This window comes from Cupressus sempervirens, chromosome 11 (genome assembly GCF_028749045.1).
Source record: "Cupressus sempervirens isolate cs-2001-9-10 chromosome 11, ASM2874904v1, whole genome shotgun sequence".
Taxonomy (NCBI): Eukaryota; Viridiplantae; Streptophyta; class Pinopsida; order Cupressales; family Cupressaceae; genus Cupressus; species Cupressus sempervirens.
The window spans coordinates 72,600,751-72,625,593 of NC_143128.1; the positions used below are offsets into that span (position 1 = coordinate 72,600,751).

Sequence of the window (24,843 nt, forward strand, 5' to 3'; positions counted from 1 at the left end):
GTCTCCATTTGCAATGTGGTGATGGTGTGAAAACCACACAACATCTAGCACCCACCCAAAGAAATGTCCTGAACATTTCAAGGATAAGACTTGTGTAGAACAAGGAACCTTTAATTGAACCACCTTCCACCTATCAAACAACTAGGAAATGCACTCAAAATGGAAGACACTATGAAATTGGGTTGAGCGCCTTCATCCTCGATTACACGCGTGTGCAAGTGTATTCATTCCTTGCTCAAAAAGAACCTAGAAAGCCTCTCAAATCCATTAGGCTTAGCTATTTTGATATCTTTACTCCAAAATCATCCTGGATAGAGCCTCGTTGCCAGTCAGGTGTCCGTAGCCCCGATGAGGTTATCGTTGTGGTTAGCCGCAAACATTGCTCTACCTTTAGTGATTTTTTTTATAGCACCGGTAGAGATATTCGCATACCTTAAGCCAAATTGCTTCATTGTCTTTCTTTTTTCTCTTTTCTTTTGATATTTTCTTTCTTTTCTTTTCAATCTTTTATTCTTGGCTTACAAACAGTGAAGCTCATACAGTGTTTGGAAGACCACAAAAGCGGTGAAGCAGGTGTATGATTTTTACTAATCCCAATTTCACCTCGAGAACTCTAAAGAACTCAGAGCAATTAAGTGTGAGTAAAAAATGTTGTAACCGAAAGACTTGGATGCATCAGACCCAATGAATGAATTCAATCTAAATTTGGTACAAATCCTTTTCACAAGATAAGGTTAGTAGAAATCAAATCTCCAATTCAAGTAACTTGACAAAGAGATGTCCGGGAAATATATCAAAGAAATCCATTGGGAGAAATACTAGTGTGTGTTGTCTAACACCCCCTGCCTTTCTCACAAATTTGGATCCCTCTAGCTAAACTAACCAAGCAAGCAACTAAACTAAAGGAGGCTTTCCAGCTGAAGGAAACAACTACTAAACTACTCATGTCAAATGACTCAAGGAAAACCTACAAAGTAACTCTCTAAAGAAAACTAAGCCAAGCAAATAACCAAATCATTCAAAGAAATCTCAAGCCAAATGACTTGGAACAATTTAACTTACTAGCTTGACAAGGAAACAACCGTTCTAACCAATGGAAAGAAAGCCTACACTAACCCTCTTGAACCAAGTGGTTCAAGATAAACCTACTCTAACTATGTACAAGAATCTAGATGGGATGACACAAACCAAACTGATATATACACTTGATCTAACATGATATCTCAAACTGCTAAGGAGTTACAAGGCTTGGGTGACAGTTCTCAGTTTTGCAAAATTATCCTTGTACTCTAGAATAAAAACTACTACCTCGTTTTCAAACTCGCGAAAACTATCATGCAAGATCAATAGTTAAGGCAATTCATGTGGTCCATGGTCAATCCAAATGCAAGTTTCCTTTCCTAAACCTCCATAATCAAAATTAAGAAATTTTCGACATTAGAAGCAAGGAAAGAGACAACTTGGCATGTCTAGAGTGGTAATTCATGTTGAAGTCCTTGTTGATCATCCATAGCTTCAGGAGGTCGCAGTTGGTGGTGGATTCCCCCTCTGGCATCAGCACCATATTCTTGGGTGGACAAGGCAGGATTACTCTTGAGATCAAACCCTTGGAATACTACTTTAGGTGGCTTGTCCTTGTATAGTATGAACCACGCATCCTTGCGAACGTCACTAAATGCATCCTTAAAAATCAAGGATTCCTTGATAATCTCTCCTTCAAATATCTTCCCAAGTTGATCAAATGCAATATCCAATTGTGACATCAACCCAAATGGTTCTTCGTCATCTTCCGCTATGGTGTTCATGTAGATCTCTATTTACAAACATCTTGTACTTCTTCATGTAGAATCCCATCAAGCATAGCATCCTTGCGACCAAAAGGAAGACCATCCAACATCTTCATTAATTCATCGTCAAACTCAATAATAATTGGCAAGATCTCTAGAGGTCAAAGTTGATAGTGAACATGCCACTTATAGTAACTTGATCATCTGGAGATGCATTTGGCAATGGATCGAATTTTTTCATGATATCGTTTAGCAACTCCCCCCCCCCCCCCCCCCAACGAACTTGGTGATGATGATGCCTTGTAATGCTATGTCAAATTGTTCTTCGTATTTAGATTCACATGTGATATGTTGTAATTCCTAGTTTAACCTGTCCATCTAACTATCTTGTCCCCAAGGGATGTGTAAAATTCCTGGCAATTCATCCTCAAGAATTTTTCCTTGTAGCACGATGGAAAGTTCATCAAGGATCAGCTCCTCAAACTTGTGTTAGTTACCCTCTAGTTCTTCAAGATGTTGATCTTTGTCTTTTATGTCTCCTCTTCCTTTGATGAAATTGATTGTATCCTTGATTTTCTTGTCAACGCCTTCTTGTAAAGTGATGTCTAAAAAGTTAAAAAACTCTTCCTCTTGATTACCATCGTCATTATACTCATCCATGCCTCCTTGATGCAACTGATTTTTTTCTTTAACGTTTAGTTCCAACTCGGATGATGACTACCACCTTCCTTAGACATCCAACTTGGAAGCTGGAATAAATCCTTGCTACCTACCACTAATATTTCCTCATACCAACCCATTTGAAACTTGATCAAGTCAATGGCGTCTTGAAAAGATGGACAAGCAGACTTCGAATGTAAAAGACTATGCACACTACACCAAGTATTTCCTCCATATCCATTTCTTGGTTTGTTACTAATATCCTCTTTGAACTCAAGAAACTCTGCTTCTGAATTGATCAGTACCATAGGTTCATACACTAGTGAAAGAGAAATTCTCCGCCACAATGCCAGGTCCACCCTCAAAAGGAAAATCAAGCAATGCATCTTCTCATGTTCAGTGGTGCAATGTACCCTACGCTGCCCCAATGCAAGTTGAGTCAAATCACAAAGGTGCAACCTCTTGTTCAAATCAAACCAAATGGGAAGAACATCCACCTTCCTATCTATTGAGAAAACATTTTCTTTTCAGTTTTTTTTTATGTTTTTACAAATATTTACTTCTTTTGGATATTTTCACTTTTAAAGAGATCTCCTATCTCAAATACAACTTGAAAGCTCACTCATGTTGACATCCTTGAATGAATTTTGTTCATGCCCTCTTAGCGTATATTTTTGTTGATGTGAGTTTTGTTCCACTACAACATGTAGAATCAAATACTTAATGTTTCGAGGAGAAACAACAACACTCAATCCTCTCGTGATATAAGGTCATCTCTCATGCTAAGATTGCAAAGTAAGATCATGATATGACTTCAAGGTTCTTTTTTAATTATGGACTTCACTCAATTTTATGATGTGATATGTTGGTTATCACAAAGGGACTTACACTATTTATTCAACAAATATCAACTCTTGCACCTCTAAAGATTTGGCTTTACAATGTGCAATGAAAATATAGTTCAATTTTTCCACTTCAACTCCAACTTAAACTTCTAACCTCTATTTCTACTTCTACTTTTGCCATGAATGCAAGGAATCATGGATGAACTTCAACTCTACTGGATGTCTACCTAGTGCAAGCTTCTAAGGATTACACAAATGATTTTCACTCAATATCCTCTCTCTAATCCCATCATCAAGATGCAAACCAAAGATTGAAAATCAATTGAAGTCAAGTGTTTTGATCATCTTAACATGCAAGGCACCCTTAACATGCTAGTGGCTCGGATTTGTTCAAGTCAAACAAGTAAACCTCCACAATAACTTCCATTCAACTAAACTAATTCAACATGAAAATAAATCTACACCAAGTGAAAGATTGAGGAAACTATGTAATACTATAAATCAATATTAAGTAATCCATCATGAAGAACCAACAATGAATTATCAATTACTTTGACAAGCATTATGCAACAATTTGATCAAGTCTTTCCCTTAGCTATCCTACTCTACTCTAGCTCTCTAACCTTTCCTCCTAACTCTAAGCCTTCTTCCAATCTAAAAACTAAATAATTACAAATGGGAAGACCTTGGCCTTTTATAGTAGTTTTGGGACAATAAAGGGCCAAGATCGATTCAAGATCAAGGGTCAAGATTTCTTCCTACAAACCCTAATTAAGGTTGCCAAATTTACAACCAATTACATTAAGGCACCAATTTTTGGGCCAATAAGAAAATTACAATGATTTTGATAGCCAATGAGAAAATAGGACACTTGGCACATTGTGATTAAGAGTACTTGAAACTAAATTCTTCTAATTAGAGGCAAACGATTGCCACCTTAGCATCCTTTGGAATTTCCTCATGGAATTGACTTGAATCACTTGCATCTTTGTGAACTTGTGAACTCGATCTTTCTTGATTTTCCCTGAATGTATCCTCATGTAGCTGGATCAACTATGCTTTCTTGAATTTCCTCTTGATTTCAATCTACCTTTGCAGGTTGATAGCTTAAACATGAATCCTTCCTTCTAACTTGAGTCCTCGGGATTGAGCCATCTCCTTGTAGTATCCACTTGATATTTTGAGGCCTTGACCATCATCTTGCCCTCTAGCTTCTCCTTCTTGAATCCACCTTGCCAATTTCTATTGGCATGATGATGGAGGGTATGTGCACTGCAATGCTCTTATTTTCTAAGATGTTCCAAGAATGAATTTGAATTCAGTCCTTCTCCCTCTTGTATTCACCATGAAAAATAAAGGAGAAAAGCATTAAGTCTATGAAAAAAATCTGAAAATAAAATCACATCAACAATAAACAAAATTCATCCCAATTTTAAGACCACCCATTATGCAAAGTCAAGACAAATTTTAATCCCATCAAAATCAAAAACTATATATTCTTATTATATTTTTATTTAATATCCAATTTTCATCACCTTCTGTCAATTTTTATTTATTTTTTGTATAGATTTTTTTATATACTTTTTTTTGAGGAGGTAAGGTGTGTTAATGTTTTATCCCAAAAAATGGATAAACAGCAATAAAGAAGAGCAGAAATAATACACACAAGACTCAATATGTTTATCTTGGGAATACCCTTCCACTTGAAGGGAAAAACCTAGCCACACCAGCAAAATATCTCTTTTATTGATAATAAAATATTCGAGTACAAAGCTTACACTTGATTGTTTTACAATATACCAAGTAATCACATAAATAGATTGCATAAGACTCTTCATCTTTCACACGGAGGTCTCTTTGAGCCCCAGAAATAAGACCCTTCATATTTTCACATATTCAACCCTTCACATTTTCATAACATTCCCCTTCACATGACGTATGACACGTTTTTTTGCATAATATTAACTTAAATATAATCATATATATATCTTTCAGCTGAAGATGACCACAACGGTCATTACAAACATATTTCTATCTCATAATATCAGAGATGAAGATCTCTATCACAGCTACAAACCTCAAAACTCCCTCTTAGCAAGAGAGAGATCTTTTATCAGGCATGCACACATAGCTGCAACCAAAGATGATAAGTTCACATAACATATGTTATCTCAGCATAACATTATCCACCATAGTTACTTCATAAGAGCATAGAATGGAGTCACACACATGACTTTCACCATGCCTGCTCACATAGGGCAGAACAAAGACTTTTATCTCAAAACTTCTAGAGAAAGATACATTTCCACCATGCCTACTTGTAGAGGGTGGTCCACCGTACCTACTCGTAGAGGGTGGAACAAGGGCTTTCACCTCAGACTTCTCCCAAAGAAGAATGCATTTCCACCATGCCTACTCATAGAGGGTGGTCCATCATACCTACTCGTAGCGGGTGGAACGAGGGCTTTCACCTCAAACTTCTCCCAGAGAAGAATGCACTAATACCTGAGATTTTCTCTTAACAGAGACTCCCTCTCGACATGGACAACTTTAATAACAGAGACACCCTCTCAATAGGGACACCTTTAATAACAAAGACTCCCTTTAGTAGGGGCAACTTTAAAAACAAAGACTCCCTCTCAGTAGGGACAACTTTAATAACAAAGACCCCCCCCTCTCAGTAGAGACACCTTTAATAACTGAGACTCCCTCTCAATAAGGATAGCTTTAATCTCCACAATAAGATGGCTGACTATTGTATAAACTTGCAACAGGTTGGACATCTCCCTCTATCACGTAATCTCCTCTAAACATGATCTTCCTCTTTTAATGAAGATAATGTGCCTCCAATTTAGCAACGTTAGCAAAATCTCTCACTATCCCATTGCACCCTACAACCTAGAGATTTATAAGAACTCATAAGATCCACTTATCATAGAGATCAAAGAAAAAGTATACTTTCTTTTGCAGTTAGATACAAAAATCATAGAATACTTATCCCTTTGAAGTTTGATCTCAACACACATAAAAAATACAGCCCAGCATTCATATGAACAAAATGTGTTGCTCAAGAAGAATGTTATCATAAAAAATGAGAATTGGAGTCTTTCAGAATAACCTGCCAGTCTAACCATAAACTTTTACACAAAGTCAAGTCAATATATGCATCATAACTAACGGCGTAGAACATTAAAAAAAAAACCTGTATGTATGGTCGATTATTCAACCAATCATCAACATCTTGATACCATATAGATCATGTCAAAACCCCTTATTATTGATACTATTCTTTATGTTGATGCCAACCTATAGTCCATTATTTTCAATAAATCTCTACACAGACATAGTGTAACTCTGCATGCACAAATAATGATAGTTATTGATCCATCAAAAACTTACACACTAATAATCTGTAGCCTCTACTCCTCATAATCACAGCATGATTATAATACTGATTTCAACCTCTGCTAACGAGTTCCTTTTGAATCATAATAGAACACAAAACATACCACATAGAGGATAAAACTAAACATAATAGGTCACACAGAGAACAAAAATTAATTATGTCCCATGAACAAAAACACACTTTACTCATAATATGATATTGTTTTCTCATCCCTAATCACAAGAACAACATGCACACAAAAAAAAAAATTTGAATCATCATTGAAGAATGTGTAATATTCCTAAAATAATCAGAAATAAAATAAAGAAAGAGAAGCAGAATATTCCTAACTTTCTCAATATTCAAACATAAAATACATTCTCTTCTGAATTTATGCAATCTCTTAATATGATTACGATTCCAGCAAAAAGTTCTACTCAATTTGAAAGAAAGCATAAAAAAAGAAATCTATCTAAATAAAACATGTAGTCTCAAGATAAGATTATATGATTAAAAGTACTTAGCTTGTTAAGCGCATTTGTCTTGTCCTACTCTTTCCATGACCAGTCCAGAATTAGAATCAATCCTCTTGCAGCCTTGATGCCTAAGGATCTTTAAATTTTTGTTACAAGAAATCCTCATCCGATTTATGGTTAGAGAAGGACAATTCCTCCAGCATAAAATTAAACTGCCCTATTGCAGCAATCCCTAGCATCCACTTAAATTCTATTAGATCATGCTCTATTTGGTCTTCCTTGAGAAAGAAGCCTTTGCATGTCCACAAGCTTTAGCGAGACAAGAAAGGAATTTTCATAACAAGCCCATGGTTAAAGTGAGATGCCAGAACAGATGAGTGACGAGCTGCTCTACATGGGAGGCCTGAAAAGTATCTGAGAGCTAAGGGCTTTGAAAGCAAGTCTGAAATCTCAACACGGCAAAATATATTTGAATTATTAGTAGCTTTAGGAGATATCCAATATAATCAACGCCTTAAATCTTTTAGATTCAATGCAATAGAAACACCCAGCAACTGCAGTCTGCCAGGTTGGAAGGACACTCAACATATAATCGTGAGAAAGATTGCAACAACATATAATCCCCAGGTCACCATAATCATTCTCCAGAGGCTGCACCGACAGACAATCCAGCTATGGGACATACCATTATCAATATCATCTAAATCGAAATCATTCATAATCCTGTGCATCTGTCTTTCACAAATAGCACTTGTTTTAATGAGCTGTTTCTGATCATCAGAAAGACCAGTACCTTCATAAGAGTTTCCGAGTAAATATAATTCCATCTAATGGATTTTCATTTCCTGATCTTGCAAAAAAATTCTTCTCTTGTTGCCTCTGAATCTCCAATGCCCACTGTAGAAGAGCTTGCAAAAATTTCCCTCATTTGTCAAAGGGGAACTACTCTGTATCTGAAAACCTCATCTCTAGTCCAGCCTGTAAGCTTTTCTATTTCCGTATTCAATTCAGCGTAAATTTATCTGAAGCAAATACAAGATGAATCAAAGGATTGAGGCTTTTGCACAATAGCCTTATTTCGTACATACAATCTGATCACCACATTCTGGTGGTACAGGTTCACCAGTAACATCACTTCTTGTAGAATATGGATATCTTCTACCTCTTCTCCAGCTTAATGAATAGTGAATGTCAGTTGGCACACTTAGAACTAGACAAGGTATACCCGTACCCAGGAATGAGTGAAAACCATCAAACACATTTGCTAGAGATTGAATATCTCTGCCTCAAGTGCTACAAAGCAAAATCAGGGAAACAGTAACACAAATGCCTAAAGCTGAAGCCACCACCCAGCTTCAAGAAAATGCCTCAAAAATCAACCACTCCAACATATATCACTTCAAATAAAATATAAAATCCTCCTCAAAGTTAAATTACCAGATGTAAATGACGACGGATAAAAAATAATGTGTTTGATAAATATGAGAATAAATGTCAATTCATAGCTGTAGACTTTGATAACTTTCCATTAACAAACAAAAAAATATATCGGCAAGATTAACACACCAAGTTAAGAACTTCAAACAATATCCATGATCATTTGAGTATTAAGAACACAGGGAGATGCAGAAGAAATTTCGCAATCTCAATCATGAGAAAAGGTTCATGGTGAATGTGCACCCTTCAGAAATTGACAAATTTAATTGATAGAAGAAATGTAACAGAGGAAGATACTCGGCTTGCCAGTTCATAAGAAAGGTCATGCAACAACATTGAGTGACAAAGATGTCTCAAAGTATACAAGTAAACAATTAAAACATTAAGAGAACTGATGAAAGAAATAGAACACACCAGCACAAAGACGAAGAATACTTGACATGGTTATGGCCATTTGAAGCTTTCCATGCAGACAATGACTTCTTGCAAATCACTATCTTTTGCTTATTTCAATAATCTGCATTTTTTATGAGATTTTAAGTCGAAACTTGGCCTTACCCCTGTTCAGCTGCAACTCAGCACTTAGTGTAGCAAAGAATGGGACAAACATGATATATGCCTCCTCAGGCCTCACCACCCATTGTGCCAACCCATTTGAAGAACTCAACAAGTTTGGCAGAGGCCAACATGACCTCTTCATGATCACCATTCTTCGAATCTGGTTTCAACCAGTAATCCTTGGTGCATAGATCAACACTTAATTCTCGTCTATAGATTATCTTTGAAATTTATTTGAGCAAGCAAGGCTCAAATCCTGACAATTTATGCCCGAAGCTTCTTAGTTGTGTGATCCTCCTTGGCTTTTCCTTGACTTCCTTCTGCTTTTGAATAAAGTCATCAAAAGCTTTGCAAGCGGTCTGAATTTTGTAATGATTCTCTGTGTCCTCCATCTTTTGCAGTAATTTTGAGGACAATTTTAACATCGGAATATCCTAAAAAAAAATAGCTTCAAAGAACAACCTTCAAGAAGAAGCAAATCATATCTTTCTTGAAATGCAAGACTTATCCTCTGCCAATGAAAGACTCTTCAAAGAACAAGAAACTGTTGACATACTCCAAATGACTCATCAAACATGATGACACTTCATATGGATACAAGATTTTTTTTTTTTTATTAAACTCTCTGATAGAATAATCATCCTACCTCGCGCACAAGAGACTAAACAAAATGTCTTTATGACATTGAAGATCGAAATTAAATGGACCACAGATATATAAGAAAGATTAAAGCTGACATCACATCAATACTCCAACACTAATAGATTTGTTACGAAATAGCAATTTGAAACAGATGCACAAACTAATGAAATTCCTTTATTGCTTTTATCCAACCTAGCTCTGATACCATGTTAATGTTTTAGCCCAAATAATGGATAAGAAACAATAAAGAAGAGCAGAAATAATACAAATGAGACTCAATACATTTGCCTTGGGAAGACCCTTCTACTTGAAGGGAAAAATCCGGCCACACCAACAAAATCCTCTTTTATTGATAATAAAATATTCAAGTACAAAGCTTACACTTGATTGATTAACAATATACCAAGCAATCACATAAATAGATTGCATAAGACTCTTATCTTTCACACGAAGGTTTCTTTGAGTTCCAAAAATACGACCCTTCATATTTTCACATATTCAACTCTTCACATTTCCATATGCATGCCTCTTTGCATGACGTATGACACATGTTTTTGTGCATAATATTGACTTAAATATAATCACAAATATCTCTTTCAGCTGAAGATGACCATAACAGTCATAACAAACATATTTCTATCTCATAAAATTAGAGATGAAGATCTCTATCAGAGCTACAAACTTCAACAAGGTGGTTTTGGCGATTAACAAAGGATGAGAGTGTTGATTTTTGAATTTGCTGCAAATGTAGTAACACTGCCATAATGTTTGGTATGTGTTTTCCAAATGGCAGCAACCTCTTATTTATAATGAGAAAAGGCTAAGAAGAGACATGTCCCTTTACGGGACATGTCTGTTCGTTAATTTAAAAATTATTATAATAATAAATATAATCATATATATATATAGTCATATCTCATATATAATTATATATATAGTCATAGGTTTATCCAACTGAAGCTACCAAACATCAACACTCCTTAGCTAGGGGGGATAAACACACATATTACCTTAAAGTAATATTAAGTTAGCAAGATTAAGGATATCTTTGATTAGAAGATATCCATCATTTTGATATCAAGAGTTTTGGTCTCCCAGAATATCAACATATGATATTCACCAAATATTCAATAAGATTTGATATCACATCTGATATCATGAGTAATGGTCTCTCAGAATACATGATATTCACCATTTACTCAAAAATGTTTGATATCATGAGTATTGGCCTCCCAGAATATCAATGATATTCACCAAATACTCTTTGAGTAATGGCTTTCTAGAATGTTGAGATGCAAGATATTCACCAAACACAGTGAATACTAGCCTTCCAGAACGTCAAGTCGCATGATATTTGTTAAATCCTGTAACTTCATAATCTTGCTGTTCTAACAGATCGTATGGATCTTATTATAGACTTGATGTCTTTGAAAAGGCATATAAATATGATAGACTGTCTACTAGAGAACCAACGTCTATCTTAGAATAATGCTTGTTTGTCTAAACACCAAACAAGATTAGTTAACATGAAGTTATCTTATTATAATTCTAAATAGGCGCCGATTTGGTAAGGGCGGTCCTAGCCAACTAAGGAAGGGACATATCCCTTCTAGGGGCATGTCCTTAGGCATCATATTTATAGAGGGATGTTTGTGGATTAAGAGCACACAGAGAACATTTCAAAGTCTGCTTCTTAAGCATTCATTATCTCAGCGATTCATATCAAGATTTAAATCATTACTTGCAGAATAGTTATAAGAAAAGATAGATCTCTTACTCTTTAAGAAATAGATCAAGACATTCTACATTGAAAGAAAGGTGCTAGATCAGACCTAGTTGCAGAATAACTGAACATTCAATCAGAGTTTTGCAGAAATTTTACATGGTACCAGAGCCAAGTTATCAAACCTAAGGCTCTACAAAATTCAGTTATCAGACTTCATATATATTTAACAACTTTCTCCTATCTTCAATGGCATACACAATCAGACCCAAGGACAAGTTTGATGGGAAAGAACACTTTGAAGCCTGGAAATTCAGAATCATGATGATTCTTGAAGAGAATGATGTAAAACAATTTATTGATGGAGCATCCAAACAACCTCCAGTCGAACCTCACAAATCTATCTGGAGCAGAGGAAATAGAAAAGCTATTCAAATCATTTTAGATGAAGTTAAAAATGATATCATACCCATGCTTACAAAACATCAAACTACATTTGATATGATGAATGCATTACAAATTGCATATGAGGTAAACAATGCAACTAGGGTTCTTGCACTGAAAAGGCAACTAAATCACATTTAGATAAAGAAAGGAGAATCGATAAATTCTTACTTCCTAAGGGTGACCAGAATCAAAAATGAATTATCAAGTATAGGAACCATTATTAGTGATACAGAATTAACACTAATGGCCATAGATGGATTACCAAATTCATGGGAGATATTTGCACAAGGAATAAGTGCAAGAGATAATCTTTCGAACTTCAACAGACTTAAGAATGATTGTCTTCAAGAGGAATCCAGAAAACTAAAAAAAGGAGGGAAACCGAAAACAGAAGATGAGGAACTTCATGTTCTTAATACAAACTCCTATAAAGGTAAGAAGAAACATTTCAAGAAGAAAAAGGGAAATCAAAAGAATGGAAAACCCAAGAAAGACTTAATCCAAAATAAAGTGCTTCAAATGTGAAAAATATGAACACTATAAATCAAATTGTCCTAAGAATTCTAAACAACAAGCTAACTGTACAAATGTTAGTAGAGAAGAATATACTTATGATCCTGAGAATCGTGTTTTGTATTCCTCTCTATCAAATGAAATTTTAAATAAAGGATGGGTAATTGATAGTGGATCTTCTAGACATATAACAGGATACAAAGAAACTCTAGACTCTTTGTCGGAGAAGGTTAACGGTGAAGTTACCATTGGTGATAACTCAACACACTCCATTGAAGGAATTGGAAATTGTACTTTGAAATTAAAATCAGGAAATACTCTTCTTCTTAAAGGTGTACTCTATGTACCAAGAATTTAAAAAAATCTAATCTCAATTACAACACTTGAAGATGGACACAATGTTGCATTCGTGGATGCAAAGTATTAACTTGGGCCAAGAACTCCTCCATCAAGAAAGCAAAGTTAATTAGTCAAAGGAAAGGATATTTGTATGAATTGAATACAGAATCTAGTCGATATATTCAAGCCCTAGTTCATGAAGCTGCAAATATAAATGAAATATGGCACAGAAGATTAGGACATCTAAATTTCAAAACTTTATCAACTATGGAGAAGATGGTTACTGGATTACCTAAACTAAATAAAGACCACCCAAGTATTTGCAAAGGGTATGCTTTGGGTAAGAACACCAAAAGTCCCTTTCATGATAGTACTAGGAAAACAAATAATGTACTAGAATTAATTCATTCAGATTTATGTGGAACTATGTCTATTCCTTCTCTTGGAGGATTCTAGTATTATATCTTGTTCATAGATGACTTCTCTAGGAAAACATGGATTTACTTTTTAAAATGCAAGGAATTAGAAGAAATCCTAGAAAGATTTAAAGAATTTAAAACATTAACTGAAAAATTTTCAGGGCATAAAATTAAAACCCTTAGAACTGATAACGAAGAGAATATACCTCAGACTTGTTTAAAAAATTTTGTAAAGAATCAGGGATTAAGAGGGAGTACACTGTTCCTTATAATCCTGAACAAAACAGGGTAGCAAAAGCTGCTAGAGCTATGATTTTTGACCAAAATCTAGAATATTATCTTTGGGCAGAAGCCTCTAGTATTGTTGTATATATTCAAAACAGAAGCCCTCACTCCTATCTTAAAGATAAAACCCCTGAAGAAGTATTTACTAAAGTAAAACCCAATATAAGTCATCTTAGAATTTTTGGGTGTCCTGTATATATCCATGTTCCAAAAGAAAAGAGAACCAAGTTAGAACCCTCTGGGAGGAAAGGTATTTTTGTAGGGTATAGTGAAACATCTAAGGCATATAGTATTTTCATACTTGGATGGAAAAGTATTGAACTTAGTAGGGATGTAATCTTTGAAGAAGATCTTGCATTCGAAAGAGCCATAAGTTCTGATGAACCTTCTCCTTTATCTAGTTCTGAAAGAAATAGTGAATCTGGGTCCCAAAGGGAGAACTTAGAAGAAATCGAAGATGAAATTCAAAATATGAACCTCGAAGAAAATTCAAAGAAAATACCACTTTGGGCCATTAAAACAGTTGAAGCAGCTGAAGACTTTGTTGCACCTTCTGGAATAGTCAGAGAAAACAAAGAACCTAAAAGATTCTCTAGTTATATTGCAAACATGAGTGATTTATCCAAAACAGAACCAACCAATCCTTCTGAAGCTATTAAACATACAGCTTGGAAAGAAGCTATGACAGAAGAATACCAATCTATTATGAAAAATGATGTTTGGGAAATTGTTCCAAGACCTAAAGGAAAATCTGTTGTTTCTTCCAAGTGGATATTTAAAATGTTGCTAACGATAGTATTGAGAAGTATAAAGCCAGATTTGTAGCCAGAGGATTTTCTTAGAAAGAAGGGATTGATTATGAAGAAACCTTTGCTCCTGTTGCCAGATCTACCTCCGTAAGAGCAGTCTTAGCAATTGTCCCATCAAAGTGATGGAAGGTGCATCAGATGGATGTAAAAATAGCATTCCTAGATGGAAAGATTTCAAAAGAAGTATATCTGGAGCAACCGGAAGGATTTGAAACTCATGATCCTAACATTTTTGTTTGCAGGCTCAAGAAAGCTCTCTATGGGCTTAAACAAGCTCCCAGGGCCTGGTATGAAAGAATTGATAAGTATCTCACCAGCTTAGGATTCTCCAAGAATGACGCTGATCCAAATTTATATTATAAAAGAGATAAAGATGATATGGTAATTCGGATACTGTATGTCGATGATATACTAATAACAGGTGATAATCATCTCATAGATCAGTGCAAGAAAGATCTTACTAGAGAATTCAAAATGAAAGATTTGGGACTCCTTCATTACTTCCTAGGACTGGAAGTACGGCAGAATTCTGACAGTATCATACTTAATCAAAGAAAGTATACATCAAACATTTTGAAGAGATTTGGAATGTGGAATTGCAAACCTATGTCTTCTCCAATGGAGACTAATCTACATAAACTTAAGGAAGTAGCTGCAGAATCACCTTCCATAGATTCTACTCTCTACAGACAAATGAGTGGGTCCCTTATGTACTTAGTAAATACAAGAACGGATATTTGTTATGCAATTAATGCCTTAAGTCAGTTTATGTGTGAACCGAAGGAGATTCACCTAGTTGCGGTTAAACAAATTATGAGATACTTACAAGACACTCTTAATTTTGGACTCGAATATGAGAAAGTTGCTTTAGACTTGCATGGATTCACCAACTCAAATTGAGGTGGAAGTGTTGAAGACAGAAAAAGTACTTCAGGATGCTATTTTAGATTAGGATCAGCTATGATATCTTGGATATGCAGAAAGCAGTCTTCAGTAGCTCAAAGCTCCACAGAAACCGAATACATTGCCATAGCAATGGCCTCTCAAGAAGTAGTCTGGCTAAGGAAGTTACTTGTAGGATTATTTAGGCAAGCTATGAATCTTACGATTATTGATTGTGATAATCAGAGTTCTATCAAGCTTTCAATGAATCCAGTATTTTATGACAGGTCCAAGCATATTGAAATTCCTTACCATTATGTAAGAGATATGGTAGACATGAATTTTGTAAAATTAGAATACATTTGCACTGCAGATTAGACAACAGATATTCTCACCAAACCTCTATCTAAAGTAAAGATAGACCACTTCAGGAGAAGACTTGGTATAGTTGAATTGTAATTCATTTGTATTCTTCAAATTATTAATAAAATATTTATTTTTTGTCAAGCTATTGACTGTTATGGGCTCCACCATTTGTATTCATTATTTTAGAGGTGATGATCTTTGAAATAATGAACACTTGTATAAAACATTATGAGAGGTGACGATCTCTTAGATAATGTGCTAAACAATAAAATTCTATTGTAAGATCTAGTTGAGTTTTAGATCGTATTGTAATATGGACATTAGTATGTCTATGAGTCACAATTTGAATAAAGGAGGAATTTTAGTATTCTTCAAATTATTAATAAATTTTTATTTTTTTTGTCAGGCTATTGACTGTTATGGGCTCCACCATTTGTATTCATTATTTAAGAGGTGATGATTTCTGAAATAATGAACACTTGTATAAAACATTATGAGAGGTGACGATCTCTTAGATAATGTGCTAAACAGTAAAGTTCTACTGTAAGATTTAGTTGAGTTTTAGATCGTATTATGATATGGACATTGCTATGTCTATGAATCACAATTTGGATAAAGGAAGAATTTTAGTATTCTCCAGATTTATCCTGTATTTTGGTAGATCTTAAACTCGGGATTTTTTTGCGATATTGAAGGGCCCGTATCTATGGATCACGACTTGGATTAATGAAGAATTTAAATTATTCTCCGAATTCTATCCTGTATATTGCTTTCATGCAATATCATTATCACTAGTGTAAGTGATAAGTCACATCACAAGTATAGTGATATGACATAAGTATCATATGTTCTATAATACCTCATGCTTGAGGATTCAGATAGATACAGAGTATCATTCTATGCTTATTCATATTATTTGATGATGCTAGACATGCTCTCTCAATATGATTATCAAGTTAAGAGGGAGTGTTAAATCTTGTAACTTCATAATCTTACTGTTCTGACAAATCGTATGGATCTTATTATAGACATGATGTCTTTGAAAAGGCATATAAATATGATAGACTGTCTACTAGAGAACCAGCGTCTTAGAATAATGCTTGTTTGTCTAAACACCAAACAAGATTAGTTAACTTGAAGTTATCTTGTTTTAATTCTAAATAGGCGCCGATTTGGTAAGGACAGTCCTAGCCGACTAAGGAAGGGACATGTCCCTTCTAGGGGCAAGTCCTTAGGCGTCATATTTATAGGGGGATGTTTGTGGATTAAGAGCACACAGAAAACATTTCAAAGTTTGCTTCTTAAGCATTCATTACCTCAACAATTTATATCAAGATTTAAATCATTACCTGCAGAATAGTTATAAGAAAAGATAGATCCGTTCGAAAAGATAGAAAAGATAGCCAATTTCGCCAGCCCATCGAGTTGTGCCAGTACAACCAATTTCACCAGCCCAGCCAGTTGTCCCAGTACAGCCAGTTTCACCGGTATAGCCAGCACAACCCGATGAGAGAATACAGCCGATGCAGGTAGTTCAGCCCGAGAAGATGGAGGTGATGGACAGAGCGAGTGCATTCCTGCGACAGCAGTTCCGACTCATTCCTATAGAGGTTGGTCCTTCCATTTAGTCCTTGAGGCATGGAGGGGTATCCCCAGGACCAGTTGCCGTATCGGAGCCACAAGAGGTGGGAGTTCCACAGATCGAGGATGCGCCCAGAGAGGAGGCGGCACCAGATGTGGACATGGCTACTGCAGGAGAGGCAGAGATGGATAGTGATGGGGAATGGACGATGGACGATGTGGCGAAGGAGGATTATGGGTCAGATGAGGATAGATGCAAGGACTACCTCAGAGCTATGCGAGTTGCGCTGAAGAAAGGACACACCGTTGTGTTACAGGCTATGACTCGTCAGAGAGAGTTGCATTGGATCCGGGTTTATCTTCAGGGGGTTTGTCCTGAGCGGTTTTGCTCTTGGTTCGAGGACAGGGGATGGCTAGCAGTTGAGACACCAGAGATGTTGGCTGATTGGGCCACCAAGCCCGAGCTAGGACTGTGCAATACTCCGATGGAGAAGCTGGCGCACGAGATAGTGGGGTTGTATAAAGGCATCTATTATGCTCACAGGCGTGTAGAGGCGGACAGGGCATTAGAAAAGATCACAGCTGAGAGATCTCTGGCAGTAGAGAGGGAGAATAGAGAGAAGTTAGCAGCGGACTTGGTCAGCCAATAGGCAACGTGGGCAGCTGAGCGTGTAACACTATTGCGGGACAAGGAAACCGTCGAGCAGGATTTGCAAATAGCTAAGGCCCAAGCTATGGATGCAGCACTTCTTCTGAAGGAAGTCGTAGAGGTTAATACGCAGACTCAAAAGGATTTATGCATTCAAACGGATTAGGTGTATGAGTTGCACCGTCAGCAGAGCTCTTTAGGGATGCAACCTCCTCCCTAGTCTATATTATTTCTACGTGTATGTTGTTGTCTCCTATTTTGTTAGTTTCTGAAGTTGCTAGGAGACAACTTTTCTTTTTTGGGGGGGATGATGTTGTCGGGAAAAAGGGTAGTTAGATAGTCATCGGTGCGGCGACAGTTGTGTCGTTTCATCGCACCGTTTCGTACATTATAAATATTGCGAACACTTTTGTATTTGGCATCATAATCGAAGTCATTGTCATTGTATGGAATACCATTGCTATATACGGAAAGATTTTGATAATGAATAGTAATTTGTGTTGAGTATTTATTTTCTTCGTGTTAGACACGGGTTGAACATCTCTTACTCTTTAAGAAATAGATCAAGACATTCTACATTGAAAGAAAGGTGCTAGATCAAACCCAGTTGCAGAATTTACTGAACATTCAATCAGAGTTTTGCAGAGACTTTACAATATTCACCAAGCACTTTGTGAGTAATGGCCTTCCAGAACATCAAAATGAGTGATATTCACCAAATACTCAGTGTAATGGCCTTCCACAATATCAATATGCATAACATTCACCATGTACTCAAAAAAATGTTTATAAGGCATGTGTACACACATTCTCATAGTGCTTACCATATAAATGTCCACCATGCAAAGTATAATCTATTATGATTTGCGTAGACATTGTTAGATATCCATCATAATAGAAAATTAAGTTTTTGTAAGATCGTCAGCTTTCAATAACTTCTGCAAATATAGGTGACATCATTTAGAGGTCATCACTTCCTCATGATGTACATAGGGGGTAGGCCCATTAAAATCACAGTCACAAGGTATATGTTATTGAAATTTTGCACATGTTTAAAATTTAAGTATGAAGACAGACCAAGTGATTTATGCCATTCATTTCACACAAGAATGTCCTTGTATTATTCATCAAAAGATAGATACACTTGATATTTGCAAACAATGAAATGAAATGCTGAAAGTAAATTCCTCTCACACAATTGGTTGTGAGAGTAGCCTCTAATCTACTGATATGTGTCTCTATTCTACGTAAGTGCATAAACATGAAAAGAAAGAATATAGAACAAAGGGTCATAGGGAACCAGTCATTGCCTGTAATAATTGGTTATGCTGCCTTTCTCCATTCCTGCTTGTCCGTTGTTCAAAACCATAGCTCATCCAAATGTCTGAGCCCTGCATACATAGAGGAAATGTGTTAGATCCAAAGGATCTAAGGAATAATGGAAACACCTCACCTTATGCGTAAATATTCTATGCTACCATAATGTCATGCACTCACATAAAACAGAGACATATAACAACATAAAGAGGCAATCATAATCATATCAAGTTTTTATTGCTAACATGTTTGTTTCCTGTGCAAAATCTTATCTCTCATAAGTATGCAGATATAACCGTAGGCTCCTACGAGGGTTATTGAGCCCGACGTGCCTATTAAAGATAAGATTGAAGAAGCTCATCAAAAGATTACAACAAAGAAATAATGATTGATACCACTAAAAGTGCATAACAGGGAAATGTTCGACAACAAGATGAAGGGGTAACATTTCAATAATGTGAGCAGATTTATCTTCATTGAGTTTTCAACAAAAAACGAGGATGGGAAATTATATGGCAATGAAGCACATAACAAGTTGGTTGAAATTTAGAGCTGAATGGAAGTTATAACTATTACAACAAATGAAAGGAGCTATATAGATGTTCGGTATTAAATGAGACTGGTACACTTAGAAAAGTTATAAAGCTGAAGTCTATTACAGTCAAGCAAAAAAAGAATATGGCGTACGACTAGCAATGTACGCCAATTGAAATCAAAATATAACATCTATTGCAAATGATGGTATGTCAAATAAAAAGTGAAGTGTGACTTTTTACATGAACAATGTCCAAATTCAGCATTGACGACTCAAACAAGCAAGGAGAAGTATACAACAAACATCAAAACTTGCAGCTTGCTCCTGCATAGGCAATGTTCCGAAGTGTTATTTGCAATTGTGCATTCTAATGTGCGTTGTATTTCGATATAAGTGCAATATGATGATATATGAGACAGGTATGAAGCTAGGTGAAGAAGGCTTAAAGCAAAGAGTTCAAAATATGTCCTGGAAACAATATTACTTCAAAATTCAAAAGATCTTGGCACTATTACTCGTAGTTTGAGAAGTTACAGAAACAAACAATGAAGTGAGAATCAATGAAGCTGAATCAAATATGGTCACTAACATTGGATTGGAGATACAATACAAATAATCACTTTCAGAATAGCATAATAGAAGTAAGAGAGACCAAGCTGATTCTGATGCATACAAGCTCAACGTTATCATCTTGAGATGCTACAAGAAGAAGGTTTTTTTTTTTTTTCAGTAAAACAAATATCATTGAAACTGCAAGAACGTCATCAAAATGAAGCTGACATATTCAAGCTCAAAATTCATAGCAGTCAAGGAAAAGCAAAGTTTTACACCTGCCAAAAAAAACCCATTCCAATATGAACAATGGCTGCCTGCAGATTAGATTTTAAGCGAATCCATGAAATGGGTATTTCAATAAACATGTTTTGAGAAAAAATACAGTTACCCAAGTACTAGTTGATAAAATATTTCAAGTTTTGAGGAAAAGTATAGAGACAAAAACATTCGAACTTCTTAGAAGACGACTTACCAATCACAAACATGAGTTTATTAATGAAAAGTGCTGGATTTGGATGAATGCAAGCAAAAAGAAATATCTAAGTCCATAAAATGACTTATAGCTGTAAGAAGAAGAGGACTCCAGATGGCCTTAGAAATATCAGCACAGCAAAGCCACATGTGTTTCAAAGACCCAGTCGCAGCTGGAAAGACTCCAGAATGGCGTGTGAAAAGACATAAAAGCAGACACGTTTAGCTCCAAAAATGGCTCAAATTGACCCAGTTTTATGCCAAAATTTGAGCTAAAAATTCCAGATAACAACATCAGTCACGGCAGCAGCAGGAGAGTTGATTTTTATGGTGGAAAAAGTCCAGATTTAGTTTCTATATTGCACCAAAGCATATCAACGGCATGTTTAAAACCCTCCCTCAACATTTTCCTCAAACTCCATATGTTTTGAATGAGGAAGAAAGATGTTCTTAAGGTCCTTATGTTTTCCTCATTTCTTTTGAAATTCTATTTGGAATCTGCAACCTAATGTTTAGCTACGTTGATTATGGAAAGGCTACATGTTTTATTATTTATATAATTATATGTTACATGGAATATTTTATGTAGTGTATTATTATATTAATAATAAAACATAATTTTTAAATAGATGATATACTTTATAATATGATAATATGTTGCTTTAAAATATGTTAAGTAATATATTATCATATTATTAAGTATTTCTTATGTTTGCATTGTAATAAATTGTAATTATTATCGATTGATTGATGTCATTATAAATCAATTAATCAATAATAAATTTAAGTGCAACTATAAGAGTTGAGCAAGGGTATTATCGGCAAGTTTGAGAGGGGCTCATAAAGGCAGAGGAATGGATTTGCATTGATAAGGAGACCTAGTTTGAAGGAGAAGTTCAATTAGTTGAAAACAAATGGAAGGACTCTAAGAGTTGTGGAGTCATTATAGGACATTTGGATTTGGTTTCCTCCAGTTTTTAAAGGCCATTTAAGAGCAGTTAGAGTGTTTTAAGGTCAGTTTTGATGAGTTGTTGAGTTCTTTGTTAGATGGAGTGACTTTTTCCAAATGAAGGACTTCTTTTCAATGATTTTTGGTTCCTATTTTTTAGCCTCTTTCGTTGGATTCGACAACAAGAGGTGGAGTTTGTGTTGGTACTTAATGAGTTTGCAGTTCATTTGTAAGGAGTTCCCTCTTATGCAATTTTGGCTCTTAGTGATTTTTCTCTATCCTTTGGGAATATTTTTGTATGATTCTGTAACTTAGTTTATGATATTTCGCAGCTACTTTGGAGACTATTTTGATATAATTTTTATCATCTTCTTGTCATTTTGCAGAGTTGTGTTCGTGTGATTTGATCAAACTGTTAGTGAAAGTATCTTCCTTTCAGTTTTGTCTCACTTTTGTACCTTTTTTGTGATAAATGTATGGCACAAGTTGCAGGTTGCATAGGGAGATGTAATGTGTTCTCTATTGTGAAAGATTATTTTTTCTTTACTAAGCAAATATCCCATTCCAACCTTTCTGCAAAATATTTATGTGCATCCATGTGTTAGGCAAGTTGTGTGAGTTTGAAAATTGTTTCATGGTTTTCAAGTGTAAAAGTTCTCTGAATATTACTGATTTCAACTTTAGGTGCATTGCCATAGGTTTAGTTTTTTATTTTCCTTTATCTATCTATCCCTTTCCCTCATAAGTTTTTCATTTTTAAGTGAAGCATCTAATAAGAATCGGCCTAGAAATCAGAGGTCTCACTTCAACTGCATGTCCCACATCGAAGTGATTCCCATGTTGTACCAAAATTATTGAACTCATTCAATTCAGTACCGGGTGTAAATTCTAGTACTTAACAGTATATTCATGAATCACAATCCTCTTGACTGCTACAATTTATTGATCATTGGAGAATCCATCTCAACATGGTTTACTCCCTCTAAATCAATATGACCGAGATCACCAAAAGTTGACTGAAAAACATCCTCTATCTGCTCCCTCTCTTTCAAGGTTGCCTTTAATGAAATGCCAAGCTCCCTCTGAATCTCAATCTCCCTCTTCCCACAATAACATTTTCGGAGGAAAAGATCAAGGCACATAACTCTTATAGTACATATAGAAATACAAACAATAGAATGACTATAATGAACAAATTATTGTAATACTCAAGAAATAAGCATTTATATGTACACCAACATCCTTGATTGTCCTTGTTATCGCTGAAGTGATAATCATACATATAATACTGAATTTCTTTCACCTTTATACTTAAGATATTATATTGATCTCATAAAATATCAATCATTTCTTAAATAAACATTATTTATGTAACTTATTATTTCTAAAAATTCACAATGTTCTACAATACAGATATATAAATATTTATAGTTATCAACTATAATTTCAATTATAATATCCATATCATATTAAACATATGAATGAATATTTATGAAGTGTTCATTACCAATAAAGGTATATTCATAACTTTTCATTTTATATATATTCAACAATAACAATCTAATTCTTCACTTTTATATAAAAATGGAATAACATAGTTAATATCAAAATAACAAATTAATTTATCATACCTTGATTTTACCTCATTATCTCCATGGGTTTCTTACATTACAATCTATTTCATTTAATCTACGTTGCATTGGTGGAGAGTCCCTTTGTGCCCACGTTGCATGTGAGATCGATGATGTGGGCTCCTCCTGTATTGTTTCCTGACCCACTTTCTTCACAATGGACTATATAGTCCATTGTCTTCAATCCTTTTGATCACTTCTTATAATAGTTCACCTCTTATATTCCTCATGTTATTATTAATTTTATAAACATGATCTATATTCATTCCTTTGAATGTCTGAAGATTAAATCGCCGATTTAACACAAATATTTGAAGATTACGTCCCCATTTTAATGCATATAAATTATAAGTTATTGTGATGACCTGATCTCCCTTTTGGTAGGGTCTACGTGGGAGTACACATAGCAGGTGGATCAATGATCAATTGTGTAGTATCTAAATATTGTCTTTTAATGGTAAATGTTTGGCTATGTTCCGCATAATAAAATGGGCCACCTTTACAATATGTTAAGCCCTCGTGTTTCCATTTTGGAGCCCACACGTATATCAAATCTGGTTCCATTTTATACATCACTGTATGAAGGTTTGTATGACTTGTAGTGGTCCCTACCTCCATGTGGAATATGTTATAGGAGAAAGTAGAGACATTTATACATTATTCACCATCCTGAACATATGTTTGTGTCATCCTTAATATGCATGCATGCAGACATTGCTTATTTTATTGGCAAAAATGTCGTTTCCAAATCTTTTCCCTTGTCTGGTTTCCCTAATTTCCATGCTGCCTTTCTTATCAGCATTGGTTATGATATTTTATATCTTCTAATTTCATTATGTCAGTCGATGCCACATTACTACCAATGTGGTTGCTCATTCTCTATTCACTCATTCTAGACTCTGGATATTTCGCTTGTTATATTTATATTATTCTCATCTCTATAATGATCGCAGACTATGTCAAGTTCCCTTCTTTCCATAAATTGCTAATTGTGCACTATAAGGGTTGATTGTTCACAGTTTGTCTTGGTCTCCCATAGAAAAGTTGAATTCATATTACTATACAATATAGCCATCTATGCTCAGACTTAAGTACACTGATTTTTTCTTGTAATATATATTTATTTGCTAAAAGTTTTAACTGTCCTTTTAATTCTCCTCCTTGGTGCATTGCCTATTTCTCTCCTTCCATCTCTAGAATGAATCTTTCTACCATTTGCAACTAGGCTCTGATACCATGTTGATTTTCAGATCTGTTGCAAATGTAGTAACACTGCCATAATGTTTGGTATGTGCTTTCTAGATGGCAGCAACCTCTTATTTATTATGAGAAAAGGCTAAGAAGAGACATGTCCCATAAAGGGACATGTCTATTCGTAAATGTTATAAAAATAAATATAATCATAGTTTTTTATATATATATATATATATATATAGTCATATCTCATATGTAATTATATCTCATATATAATTATATATATAGTCATAGGTTTATCCGACTGAAGCTACCAAACATCAACAAAGAGTTGGTTGGGGAATTTTTTTTGGAAGAAATGAAGAGGTGGGTAGATTTCAGAAGATCG

General features: G+C 35.1%; 2 protein-coding genes across 12 annotated transcripts in view; one reads left to right on the top strand and one right to left on the bottom strand.

Annotated features, from left to right (window-relative positions):
* Window positions 1–24,843, bottom strand: part of LOC149528288 (uncharacterized) — a 70,612-nt gene that overhangs the window by 20,186 nt on the left and 25,583 nt on the right. For all 5 annotated transcript variants that reach the window (XR_016359170.1, XM_089811519.1, XM_089811520.1 and 2 more), the window contains exon 2: window positions 19,114–19,194. Coding sequence is in view for 4 of the 5 variants with exons in the window: in XM_089811519.1 (XP_089667645.1) it covers window positions 19,114–19,194 (81 nt within the window). In the remaining variant the exon portion in view is untranslated. The remainder of the gene's footprint in view (window positions 1–19,113; window positions 19,195–24,843) is intronic.
* Window positions 1–24,843, top strand: part of LOC149528289 (ABC transporter G family member 35-like) — a 64,314-nt gene that overhangs the window by 15,614 nt on the left and 23,857 nt on the right. The window lies entirely within an intron of this gene.